This window comes from Lemur catta, chromosome 16, assembly GCF_020740605.2.
Source record: "Lemur catta isolate mLemCat1 chromosome 16, mLemCat1.pri, whole genome shotgun sequence".
In the NCBI taxonomy this organism is placed as follows: Eukaryota; Metazoa; Chordata; class Mammalia; order Primates; family Lemuridae; genus Lemur; species Lemur catta.
Genome location: NC_059143.1, coordinates 49,632,615 through 49,646,687, shown reverse-complemented (window position 1 = coordinate 49,646,687; position 14,073 = coordinate 49,632,615). Strand labels below are relative to the sequence as shown.

The following is a 14,073-nucleotide window of genomic DNA, read 5'->3' as shown; positions in this document are numbered from 1 at the left end:
CAGGCTGGTCTTGAATTTCTGGCCTCAAGCAGTCCTCCCACCTTGGCCTCCCAGTGTTGGGATTACAGGCATGAGCCAGCGCGCCCAGCCTGTAAATGGTATTTGAATATTTAATTTTGTAATTGTTCATCACATAAATATAAAAATATAAACATATATAAATTTTTGAATATCAACTTTGTATCCTGCACAATCACTGAATTAATCTGTTAGTGGTAGTAGCTCTCTGATATGATTTTTAGGGTTTTCTGGGTGTACAAGCTAGATTATACTTCTTTACCAATTTCTATGATTTACTTTATTTTCTTGTCATCTCACAGAAGAGGACCTTCAACAAAATGTTGACTAGAAATGGAGAGGATACTCTGTCTTATTTCCAATCTTGTGGGGAAAGCATCTAATATTTTACCCTCAACAGTGATCTTTTCTGAAGTTTTTTCATTGATATTCTTCATCAGTTTGAGAAAGTCTCCTATTTCTGTATCAGTTATCTGTTCAGGTATACTTTTCATTATAAGTATAATGAGTCCAAGGTCTTCAAAAGACACAAGGCCATGAAGGTTAGAAAATCTGAAATTTAAAAATAATTGTCATTACATTGTTTCCAATTTTGAATATCATATACATTATTGATAAATGGATATAGCCTTATATACAAGTTTAAATGCTGCCGGACATAGTGGTTCTAGAAACTACCTTTGTATTTAAAGGGAAACTCTTTTTCCATCCTTTTATTTTCAGTCTATTTGTGTCTTTATAGGTGAAGTGTGTTTCTTGCAGACAACATATAGTTGGCTCTTGTTTTTTAAATCCATTCAGCCACTCTGTGTCTCTTGATTGGAGAGTTTAGTCCATTCAGATTCAATGTTACTATTGCTAGGTAAGGACTTACGGCTGCCATGTTGTTAGTTGATTTCTGGTTGTTTTGTGGTCCTCGCTCTTCCTTTCTGCTTCCTTTGTTAAAAGTGATTTTCTCTGGTTACTGTGTTTTGATTTCTTGCTTTTTCTATTTTGTGTGTCTGTTGTAGGTTTTTTGATTTGAGGTTACCATGAGGCTTGCAGAAAACATTTTATAACCAATTATTTTAGACAAATACAACTGTTCTTATAAACAAACAAACAAGCAAAGAGAAATCTAACAGAAATCCTACCATTTAACTCTATTTCCTCCCACACTTTTTTACTTTTTGTTGTTTCCATCCATATCTTTTTATACTGTCTATCTCTCAGAAAGTTGTAGTTATTTCTGATAGGTTTGTCTTTTAGTTTTTCTACTCAAGATGTAAGTGGTTTATACACCATAATTATAGCAATAGAGTATTCTGTATTTGTGTGCTTTCTGTTACCAGTGAGTTGTATACCTTCAGGTGATTTCTTATTTTTCATTAATGTCCTTTGATTTCATATTGAAGAACTCTTTTTAGCATTTCTTCTAGGACAGGTCTGGTGTTGATGAAATCCCTCAGCTTTTGTTTGTATGGGAAAGGCATTATTTCTATTTTGTATGAGTCCTGTTTCCTTTGTTCTCTTTTAATTATTTTTCATCCAGTGAACTTTAGAGGTGTAAATGACATGTTAGAGTTCATTTTCAAAAACTATAAGAGATAATGCTTAGATTTTTCTCTTATAGCAGATGGGAAATTTAGAACATTTCCATTCATTTGCCCCAGATCATTTTGGAGAAATTGGGGGAAAATCCTTAAATTAGAAAGAACTTTGTTGTTACTGTTGCCATTGTTTTGTCATTAACTGGTCATTTTCCACAAGTAGCGTTCTGCTAATATTGGCTTTAACTATTAATGGACATCAAGAGTTTCAGATTTGCATGATAGAGAAAGTTTATTTGGAAGAATAAAATAATTAAAAAAAGAGAAAAGGACAGGCTACTTTAATTAGAATTAATCATATCTATACCACAGTATTTTCCTTTTGTTTTTATTTTAGCATATATTTTGTTATGCCTCAGATGGTAAATTGTATCATTTTTTTCTCAATTCTTCAGTTCCTCTCCCTATTAGGTTATACATTCTAACCCCTGTCATGGCCTCACAGGTGGGGTGTACTTCTGCTTCTTGACTTTGGACTTGGCCAATGGAATGTTAGTGGACATGAAATATGCAGAGGCTTAAATTGTGCTGCAAATTTGAGCTTGCTTTCTTGCATTACTGTTATTTTTTGTTTTGAGAATGTTCTTTGGGTAACTGCAAGTGTAAGGAAGATGAGAGACACATGGGACAGACATGGGCACCATTTGCAGCTCAGAGCCAATCTCAGCAGAACCCAGTCTAAATCAGCCAAATGTTAGCCATTCCACCTATGCACGAACAACAAAGACATGGTTGTAAGTCTATGCTATTGAGATTTTTTAGTTAACTGGGAACACAGCACTATTTTATAAAACATTGATTGATATACCTTGGTTATAGGTTTGTCTCCTTTACAACTTTGTGAGCTTCTTAAAAGTAATAACCGCACTTTGTTCAATTCTATATTTCCTCAGTGTAGTTCCTGCATATCATAGATCCTCCAAAATGTTTGATGGGTAAATAATGATGAGTGAATGACATTAAAGGGTCTCTGAGCTGAATGTAGGGAGCATTTTTATGATGGCAAGCCAGGTAAATAATTTAGAAACAGCACTGGGATATTGCTTTGGTTTTGAGAAAAGTTACACATGTTTTTGGGCTAAAAGTAGGAATTTATGATGATTCTAGCCCACTCATAAGCAGAGCCACTGGGTCCTGGACAAAATCAAACCCTTCAATCTGACTCTGAATTAACCAGATGGCAAAGTCTGAGGTTCCTTTTCCATTTTTTTTCTGTTCCAGATGGAGATCTCTTGTATCAATAACAGATTGGACATATCCTCTTTGTTCCCTTCCAACTGCAATTGCAGGAATTTCCTACATGTGAGTTACTTCTTGGTTATGATATTAACTTTTGCTATTAATGATTAATAAGCAACATTTGTTTTCTAGAATTGCTGTTATGGGTTGTGAATCCTTTGTAAATAATCATGACTATAATACCATACATTAATATTTTCTAAGGCCAGTGTAGGCTACCTTAAATACTACTGAAATACCTGGAGATCTTGGAAATTATAAGAATTTAAAGTTTGAAATGTCTACCTAATGTGCCTTTCTTGTGGCAGTGTCATCTGAACTTTAAGAATAGTTTTTCCTGTGTGTGTATATGAGCTTGTGTTCATGTAACTTTCCCTGATACCATGTAGGATTCTAAGTTGATATGAAAACAGCTGACAGCACTAGATAAAAATAATTATAGCAAAGAATTAATCAATAACCACTTTTATCTCAGCAACACACATTATCTTTCACCTTTAAAAATTATTTGCGTAAATATCTATTCCTTGCTAGTCTCAGAGAAAATAAGACCACGCTGTCTGAAGAGTTAGGAAAACAGGAGAGGAGAAGTAGCAATTTTGAATGTCAAAAAATGTTGTGGTCAAGATTGAGCAAGTGTAACTTTTTTAAATGATAATACCACAAGATCATCACAAGCCACATTAATGTAATTTATGACATTGATTCTGGACACACATGAATCTTATCTCTTAGCAGAAAAAGTTCAAACTAAATCCAAGCATATGATTGACAAAATAATAAAATAATGTTTCTTATGAAGAATATATTATATTATTTAATACTAAAATATCTTAAGGAAAAAACTGAATCTATAATGACATATCTTTCATAAAGGATTTATTCCATCTGTACATATTAATGACTTCAAACATGTATTAGAAAGTTGATGATCTTGTTTATTTTTAAAGGTGTTATGCTTGAAGAGTCTGGAATAGAGAGTGAATGTCAATGAAATGACAGCTTTAAAAGTCAATGCCACTTTTGAAGACTTTAACTAGCTAGCTAAAACAATGAGTGCTTTCCCTACACATTTTAAGTAAAATAAGCGGCTATACTGTCTAGGGAGGAGGTGTGGGCTCCACAGCAATGATCAGTCCTGGAGGAGAGAAGAGTCCACACTGGCCAACGAGTCTCAACCATGAAGTTTTGTTTTCTTTATTTGTACTTGTGTGTGTGTGTATTTTTTTTTTAAAGAAACCTTGTGCTTTTTATGTAGCTTTGACATTTAATTCCCTGTTTGGCCTATCCTAAAAAATCCATATTAAAAATTCTCCATTATATTATAGACAAATTACATTGACATTATTATCAAATTAAAAATACAGTTATAATAAACAAGGAAGTACAATATCCATTTGGATGGAAAACATGTTTAACTCCAAATCCTTCAAGTGAAAAGTGTAGAGTCCATACTAAAAAAAGACATGACATTTCTACCCACAAGCTTAATTTATTCACTTTTTTCATATTTTCTTTATGAAGTACTTGACAAATCCTTATTGGTAAGAGTTTTTTCCTTTTTTCCCTAAACTGTGGATGAACAGCGTGTACTTGTAGTGGCATGATTATCCATGCTCTGTGCTTAGCACGGCTCTCAGAAAACACATCAGAGATGGAAATCTGAGAGCGTGAGGAGAGGAACTGGAATATAAAACGGAAGCTGGAAAAAGAGCTACAGAAACGCTTTGTGACTTTCTAAAAAGTCGAATGGGAGCACTGTTTGTTACCTACATACGTTCGTAATCAATAAGCTGGAAAAAAACTTGTTTTTTCATTTTAGCAACAAACCGAAACTAGTGCTTTAATGGGTTATGAAAAGATAGCAATGGTTGTTAACAACATTGTTATCAGGAATAACAAGGTTATAACCATCACATGCTATCACAGTGCACTTTTACCTACGCTATCTAATTTATCATCTAAGATAATTCCAGAATTTCTTTCTAATCAATAGCATCAAGTTTCACCAATGTCCCTCAGCCTTTCCAAACACAGATCATCAAAAACTAGCAACATTGAAAAGTTTCTATTTTCACATTATTAGATCATCTGGCGGCGATAATTATTTTACAAAATAGAGTGAAATGAGCTCACAATCAACTAATATGGACACACTGAATAATAAACACATTATTATTTCATATTTAGAGGTGCTGTCAAGAACATGCACCATAAAGTGTTAAGAGACATGAACAATGCCTGTTAAATTGGAGAACAGTGTAGTAAGTAAATAATATTATTTATATAAACCTCAATTTTGTGCAGCTCTGAGATTTTATCCACTATAATTTCCTCCTTGTAGTATTAGCCAGATGCCCTAAAAGCTATTGATAACCTGATAAGCCAAATTTGTTAATATGAACTCTACATCTATAACAACTCTCAAAGAAGAAAATGGAATGATATCATACATTCAAAAGGCTTATATCCAATGAGTTAACCTACTCCTTTATTTGCATAAATGGCAATGTCACAGGCAAGCAGCCAGGAAGCCCTTGGATGTACCCAGGCATTTTCTGTAGTTACCACACCATCTTAAGAAAGTTCCTTAATAACCTGGATTGATCAGTTTATTTCCTTTTTAAAAAAATGATTTGTCTGAAATATTCCTGAGATCCTTTCCAGTTCTGAAGTTCGACAACTGTTAGTGTGCTTTAAAGTGACGGAAAGCAAGCTCACGCTCACCGTTCTGTTCCCGCTGCACTCCGGCCGCCAGCAGGTCGGGCTCCCCGAGGCTGATGTCGTTGAGCCGGGTCCCCAGACACTCCATGCAGAGGTGCTTGCACCACTCCTCGGCCTCCAGCTCTGCAAATAACCACACGTCATCACAGTCAGGCAATACTCCCTAGGAATGGAGAAGCAGCAGTGCTCCCTGAACCACGTTCCCAGGTAAGTGGTAAGAGTTAAAAATCTGCCTTAAAACAACAATAACAACAAAATACTACAGTTAGGAAGTGAAAAAAAAGTCCCTAAAATTATTTCCCATTGTTTGCCACATATTTTCAAGTGTATTTAAGTTATTCTATGCTACTTTACCTTATTTACACATCATAGTCTGAGATTTGCTTCTTATCTAATATATTTTAGATTGATTTTATTTTTGAAGAAAAATTGCATAGAAACATAAATTAGCCAGGTTTAGTTATTCCACAATGTATATATACTTCAGAAGCATCATGTTGTACATAGTAAATACATACCATTTTATCTGTCAATGTAAAAAAATAGAATAAATATAAAATGAATAATTAAAAATGTCAGATTAGGTTAAGAAAATGAATGTTTTCCTGAATGTTACTGAGATTTGCATGGGTTACAAGAGTTGAAGTTCCGATCCCCAAGCCACTCTGAATTGCAATGGATCATACATAGATCAGCTCAAGAATGTGATAGTTTTTTTTGTAAACATCAAAAAGTGGGCTATCCTTACCTTAAAAAGTTTGGGGTGGGTCTTAAAAGTATTTTTCCTCTTTGGAAAATTCCAATTACCTAAGACATTGATTAGATCCTTATTCCTTTTATTATGATTACTTCCCAACTTTTTTAAATTTACAAGTTTTTAAAACTTTCACAGGCTTTCATAAACATAAATGAATTTGACTCTAATATATGCCCTGCATGAATGAGGCGGCTAAAGGTTAGAGTTGTATCTCTGTCCCAGTATCTTATCAGTGGTCAGGACCAAAACAGAATTAGAAGCCAGGTCTTCTAGTTATTTTACTATGCAGAGTTTTGAAAAAGGGTTTTATATTTTAAAAGGTTTTATATTTTAGGCCAAGCTCCATTATCACTATACAGAAATTAGATAAGAACTTTCCATTGACACCTGCCCAGAGAACTTTCTGACTTTTCCATGTAGCATAAATCTGCATTGGAGCAGTTTAATATATTAACAGATTCCCTGCAAATCTCTTCTTGCTCTCCGTGGATGACATTCCAACCTTTGCCTTGGCATTTTAAACTCCCCATAAAAAGTTATCTGTGACAGGTTTTCTCAACTCCTGGGATTTGAATACCAACAGCTCTCCTTGCTGGTCAACACCATCAAGTCCGGGTAATATTTTCTTCCTGAGCTTAGGCATGCTGCTTTAGCAGCAAAAATTGGTTTCGTCAACAAGATGTCAAGGCAGATTTGTCATTTGCTTTTACAATTGTCAAGACCACAACAATACTGTTAGAAAATAAAGAAAAAAAGAACATGTAGCACCCCGGCCCCCCCCAACCCAGGGTACTATTCTAATAAAAATAATCGTTCAGATGTTCCAATCATGAAAAGCATTTTGTTTACAAAGGGTACAGTTTACTTATTTCAGGGACCACCCCCTCAGTGGTGCGGGCCACACCTGCAACCCAAGCCCAGGATCAGGTAGAGTCTCTGGCTCCCTTGCTTACGTGGAGTCAGAGGCCTGGGATTGGCCGCCTGAGCATTTCCTTAGGAACCAATAAAATAATCCTTTCCAACCACAAGGCTTCTAATCTAATAAATGCACAGTGGCTGAGGCTCATGGCTTTCTCAAAAACAAAATAATAATAAAATTCAAAAACCAAAAAAAAAAACTTTTTTCTTTTAGGAAGAAAATGCTAGCCTTTATAGAAAAATTTTACAGCAGCAATATTGAAAATGATTTTCATTAGATTATAAATTTTAACTTATGAAATTTATAAAAATTTTGAAAGCTTTTCTAACAACAAACCAACATCTTCTAGGTTAAGCCAATTTACATGAGATGTATCAAGAAATCCTTGAAATTTCTACTAAGGGAGACAATATGATTGTATTTTATCTTTTTAATTTTTAATATTTTGAATTTTTCACAGGACTCCACAATTTAAAATCATAAGTAATATCACATGTAATTAACATCTTCTCTGCATAATTCTACCTAATAGTATTTCCAGTTCTCTATAGATAGAGATGAGAGTATCTAATATGCTATTTAGGGGTAAAAATAAGAATGTTAAATATGCCAAAGCACGTTGGTGCCAGTGTTCTCTTTAAGTAATAAGTCAGTGCACTCTCAGACATTCAGTATATCACTCAGTCCTTCTTTGTATTAACTCTTCTGTCCTAGGACTTAATGAGACAGAGAAAGCAATCACACGGTCAAAGGCTTCTATGAAACTGGAGCCCACGCTCTCAGGTAGAACTAAACGCGGAATTTCTGCAAGGCCAGAAGCCAGGGAGATCTCGCGTCACTGCAACGGGAGGTATTCCTGGGCCTCCACCTGCAGGTAAGGATGTCTTTTGCAGCCAGTCTTAAGAATCCCAGCGCTTCAGCATTTAGTAGTGGAGTAACATATAAGAATAGAAGTTATCAAGAGTCACAAAAACAGAGTACATATACTCACACTAAAGACTGAATTGTAAACTATTTCAGAGAGAGAGAGAAAATGAGATCCCTGTAATTCAGATACCATCAAGGACTCATTCCTTTTTTTCTTTTTTTAAACAGACATTTATTGTGAACTCATTATATACCAGACACTGTGCTAGGAGGTTGTATGAAAAACATACTCTTTCTGCTCTCATTGGTCTTAGAGCCTGGTGGGATGAGCCAGTGAGTTTGGTGTGTGGTGCTCTGCAAGGCTGCTGGCCTAGCGGGGCAGGAGCCGAGGAACTGTGACAGAGGCTCAGCAGAGTGAAGGTATCAGAACAGGAACCTGCAGGACGAGCAGGAAGAAAGATGATGTGTGTGTGTGTGGAGGGAGGTGAGTGAGTGAGCATGTACATCAGCATGTGGGAGCATGTGTGTATGAGCGTGCATGTGTGTGTCAGTGTGCTTGTGAGTGTGCGTATGTCTGTGTGTTTGAGTCTGGGAGGACAGAGGAAGATGACTAGGGGCAGAGATGGAAACGCATTTGCAGGACAGCAGGAGTGACCTCCGGTAACAGCTAGGGACAGCTCTGAGTTGAAGCAGAAGAATGTGAAAGACAGCAGTGGGCCTATTCTCTTCATGATTTTCTAGTGTATTTGGTTCAATTAAATCAGTCCTAAACTTTCATCTCAAAAGCATTAACCTTTGTAGTCTGTACACTTGATCTAACAGTTTTGCTGCAGATGAGTTGAATTCATTTGAGTATTATGCAAAGCTTTGGTTTTATAAAGGTTTTATGGAGCTGTTTTTGATAGTCACCTTTCAAATATTACAATTACGCTTTTCAGTTCTAGCTTAAGGAAGCTCTATGTATTGAAATCGTTTAATGTTTTATTGTATGTTAATGTTTTTGTCCTATCATTATTTAACTAGTGTTTTCCTCTGAATTATGTTTTATTTTGCACCTTCGTTTTGTCTTTTACAGAACTGAGATTAAATACAAATGCAATAATCAGAACTCATTGCATTTTAAATATTTATTTTCTCATAGACTCAGTGCCTTTTGTCATTTGTTTTATCTTTCAAACTTTTCAGTCTATACCGAGTGTGGAAATAATTAAATTTCCTTATGAAGGAATAAAGACATTAAAATGTTATGTAAAGTTTTTTGTTTTTCTCTGTATGATGGAAGTGCTTTTTCATTAACATGCCTTTTTCACACAGCTTGCAGCTATGTCCAATTCTTAATTTAGGTAAATAACTTTTTCTATAGAACAGAAATCCACATAATATTTTAATTATACACAAAATTAGGTAAATTGGAGTTAAGAGATTAAATTAAATGAGTGAATTACATGACAATTGGGTGTTTGGAATGGAGGGAAAACGAGCATAGTGCAAAACAGAAACATAGTCAGACATCGCTGGCTCCTCCCTGGGTTTCAGTTTTTTCCATCTCCCCATAATTCTGGGGACAATATGGCTAACTCCCTTTGAATCAGAAAAAAGGTCTTTACATAGAAAGCCCTTAATAAATGCCTGTTGACTAAATAGAGTCAAGCTTTATTGCTTTCACCAAATTTAGTCCTTAGAATAATGACATTAAAGTTAAATGATCCAAAATGAGCTATATTTGAAAACAGAGTGAATAGGTTTTCGTCATATATATTGAAAATGTGCTATCAACCAAAATCACCTAGCAGACTTAAAAATAGCACTGCATCAGTTTCATATCACTTTATTATTGTAAGATGTAGGCAAGACTATTTTTGTGTGAAAATAATAAATCATTGTAGCTAGTCCTCACTGGATCTAGCTTTTATTAAGAAGAAAATGTAGGTAAAATAATCTTGTTTTGTCTTTAGCATAACCATTATCTTCTGTGCAGATCTGCTGTGATTTGGTGATAAAGGTTGTTTTCGCATGCTTTTCTTTAAAGTGAGGAAAATTGTTTCCCTTATAGACTATTGTTTAGAGAATATAAAGCTTTCTCTTATTATCATTTAAAATTTACAGGGCTGGAGAGAATCAAGATGGCGGATGAGAAGAACCGCCAGCCAGAGTGTCTCTGCAAGAAAGTGAAAAAAAATAAACAGGCAGACGAACATAGATCAGATGAGGGTCGGAAGGAGGGGTGCCTGAAACTACAGGAGACGCCACACGAAGAAGCTGCGGAGGAGAACTGGGAGGAGAAAGGCCCCTGAGAGGCTTGGAGACCAGCCACAAGGGCATGTGGAGCAGCTACGGGTGGGCTCCTGAGCAGAGAGACCTGCCCACTCCAGCCCAGAGACGGCCACCGCCAGTGAGCCCTGAGCCTCTTGCAGACAGGGCACCAGGCTGCCATCTCCCTCGGGGCACCTCCCGGTCCGCAGACCCGAGCTGATCAGCAGGCGCCATATTGTTTCATTCTCCACTCCGCCTTTGCCTACTGGCCACTGCCAAGAGACACGATTTAGCCACCACCCGGAGGCATCTGCAGGGAACGAGACCTCTCCTTTTGGGGACCTACAGCAGACTGAGGGGTACTCATATTGCGAGCTCCCCACTCACCTGCCCTCCCAGGTGCCGCTTGCCTGGTGACTCCAGGAGAGCGGGGCAAATCCTAAGGCGGAGAGACACCGATCCAGCCTGGGCAGCCCGTGGGGGACTCGAGACCAGCACTTATCTCCCTGGAAGGTCAGGGACTGATCTCCAGGGCCCAGGGGACAGGCCTGCAGACCAGATCCTGGACACCCAGGCCTCAATCGCATTGCCCTGGGGCACAGAAAGGGGACATTTGTGAACGACCCTGCTGAGTGTGTGTGCCTTCAGGGGCAGACCAGCGTGCCTGAGGGGCAACCCTCCTCTCACGGGAAGGCCGTGCGCCCAGCCCGGTCTGCGATCCGGGGCAAGCAACGTCCTGGCCTGTATGACAGCCAGGGCAGATCCACTGGCTTGAGGTCCTGCCTGTGGCCAGAGGCCTGGGAGAAACTGTGGAACAGGGGAGGGTGGAAAGGAGCAAGGCAGAGAACAGACCTTTGACCCCTGCTAACAGCATTTGTGGAGCTTGAGGGCAGGCTCACCCAACCCAGCTCTGCCCAGCCTCACTCCTGGACCTGCCCCCACTGAGGTGCAGAATAGGGACACACCCACCACGTGAGAGACACTAGAGTGTCTCTCCAGAGGAATGAGAGCTGGTTACAGGACCCAAAAACAACACTGCAGCCCGCCCCTCCCAGCAAGTGCCACCTACTCACAGGGAGGTCATTCTGCACACCCTTTTACTGCATCATACAGGGTGTGGTCAAATCTCACCCACAAACACCACCTATTGGCTCAGAGACTAAACAGGGTATGTCATCATCCAAATGAAAATCTAAAGGTAAGAAGCAACAGCTGATTCAGATGGGAAAGAATCAGCGAAAGAACTCTGGAAGTATGAAGAATCAAACAGAAAGCACACCCACAAAGAGAAACACCAGCTCTCTAGCAATGGACATTAACCAAACTCAGAACACCAAAATGACAGAAGAATTTTAAACATGGATCATCAGAAAACTGAATGATATGCAAGAAAAAAATAGATAACCAGCACAAAGAAACCACAAAAAAATCCAGGACTTGGAAGACAAATTCACTAAATAAATCAAAATATTAAAGAAAAATCAAACCGAACTCCTGGAAATGAATTTATTCAGGGAACTACAAAACACAGTGGAAAGCCTCAAGAGCAGGGTAGATCAAACAGAAGAAAGAATCTCAGAGATTGAAGATAACACCTTCCAATTAAATAAGTCAGTCACAGAGCTAGAGCAAAGAAATAAGAGAAAAGACTAGAGTCTGCAAGAAATGTGGGATTATGTGAAGAAGCCTAATGTGAAAGTTATGAGGATTCTTGAAGGTGAAGAAGATGACACACAAGGGTTGGATAAGCGATTTGAAGATATAATTGAGGAAAATTTTCCAGGCCTTGCTAAAAATCTAGATATACAGGTACAAGAACCCCTGGGAGGTTCATTGCAAATAGGAAGACAACACGTCACACAGTCATCAGACTGACCAAAATATCCACTAAAGAGGCCCTTCTTCAAGCTGTAAGGTGAAAGAAACAAGTAACATACAAAGGAAAGCCCATCCGAATAATGCCAGATTTCTCAACTGAAACCTTACAAGCAAGAAGAGACTGGGGCCCCATTCTCACTCTTCTGAAACAGAATAATGCTCAGCCTAGAATCCTGTACCTAGCAAAGCTAAGTATTGTATACGAAGGAGAAATTAAGACATTCTCAGATAAACAAAGACTGAGGGAATTCACCAAGACAAGACCAGCCCTCCAAGAAATACTCAAAACAGAGTTGCACATGGACCAGCACAAGAAACAGTCATGAATGTAAAAATACTTAAAAGCTAAAGCTCAAAGGCCAGATACCACAATGGCTACAGAGAGAAAACATAGCAATGAAGTTCTACCCAACAGGATGAACACAAATCTGTCCCACCTATCAGTTCTCTCAATAAATGTGAATGGCTTGAACTCCCCACTCAAGAGACATAGTCTGGCCCAATGGATAAAAACATACAAGCCAAGTATCTGCTGTCTCCAGGAAACTCATCTAACCTGCAAAAATGCATTTAGACTGAAAATAAAGGTATGGAAATCGATATTTCAAACAAACGGAAGCCAAAAGAAGGCTGGTGTGGCGGTTTTAATTTCAGATAACTTAGTTTTTAAATCAACAAAAGTAATGAAAGACAGAGATGGTCACTATATAATGGTGAAAGGACGCAACAAAAAAAGAAAACTATAGACCAATATCCCTTATGAATATAGATGCAGAAATTATCAATAAAATCCTAGCAAATCAAATCCAGGTGCTTATCAAGAAAATAATCCATCACGACCAAGTGGGCTTCATCCCAGAGATGCAGGGATGGTTCAACATATACAAGTCTACAAATGTAATACACCACATAAATAGAAGCAAAAACAAAGACCATATGATCCTCTCAATAGACTGCTATTCAACATAGTGCTGGAAGTCCTTGCAAGAGCAATCATGCAAGAGAGCAGAATCAAGGGTGTCCAAATGGGGACAGAAAAGATCAAACTCCCACTCTTTGCTGATGATATGATATTATATCTAGAAAACCCCAAGGATTCAACCAAAAGACTCAGTAAAGTCTCAGGATACAAAATCAATACACACAAATCAGAGGCATTCATATATGCCAATAACAGTCGAATTAAGAACCAAATCAAAGACTCAATACTCTTCACAATAGCAACAAAGAAAATAAAATACCTAGAAATATATTTAACTAAGGAGGTAAAAGACCTCTACAGGGAGGACTATGAAACACTGAGGAAAGAGATAGCAGAGTACATAAACAGGTGGAAAACCATACCATGCTTGTGGATCAGAAGAATCAACATTGTTAAAATGTCTGTACTACCCAAAGTGATCTACAGATTCAATGCAATCCCTATTAAATTACCAACATCATTTTTCACAGATATAGAAAAAATAATTTTATGCTTTGTATGGAACTAGAGAAGACCCCGTTTAGCAAAAGCAATTTTAGGCAACAAGAACAAAATGGGAGGTATTAATTTACCAGACTTCAAACTATACTACAAGGCTGTGGTTATTAAAACAGCTTGGTATTGGCACAAAAAACAGGGACACAGACCAGTGGAACAGAACTGAGAATCCAGATATAAAACCATCCTGATATAGCCATCTAATCTTTGACAAAGTAGACAAAAACATACACTGGGGAAAAGAATCCTTATTCAATAAATGGTGCTGGGAAAACTGGATAGCCACATGTAGAAGACTGAAACAGGACCCACACCTTTCACTGCTCACAAAAATCAAATCACAGTGGAT

The 14,073-nt window shown here is 37.6% G+C and overlaps 1 protein-coding gene across 1 annotated transcript in view; it reads right to left on the bottom strand.

The window, feature by feature from the left end:
• Positions 1 to 14,073, bottom strand: part of DOK6 (docking protein 6) — a 237,007-nt gene that overhangs the window by 61,358 nt on the left and 161,576 nt on the right. The window contains exon 4 of the mRNA XM_045527531.1: positions 5,574 to 5,693. Within this exon, the coding sequence (XP_045383487.1) occupies positions 5,574 to 5,693 (120 nt within the window). The remainder of the gene's footprint in view (positions 1 to 5,573; positions 5,694 to 14,073) is intronic.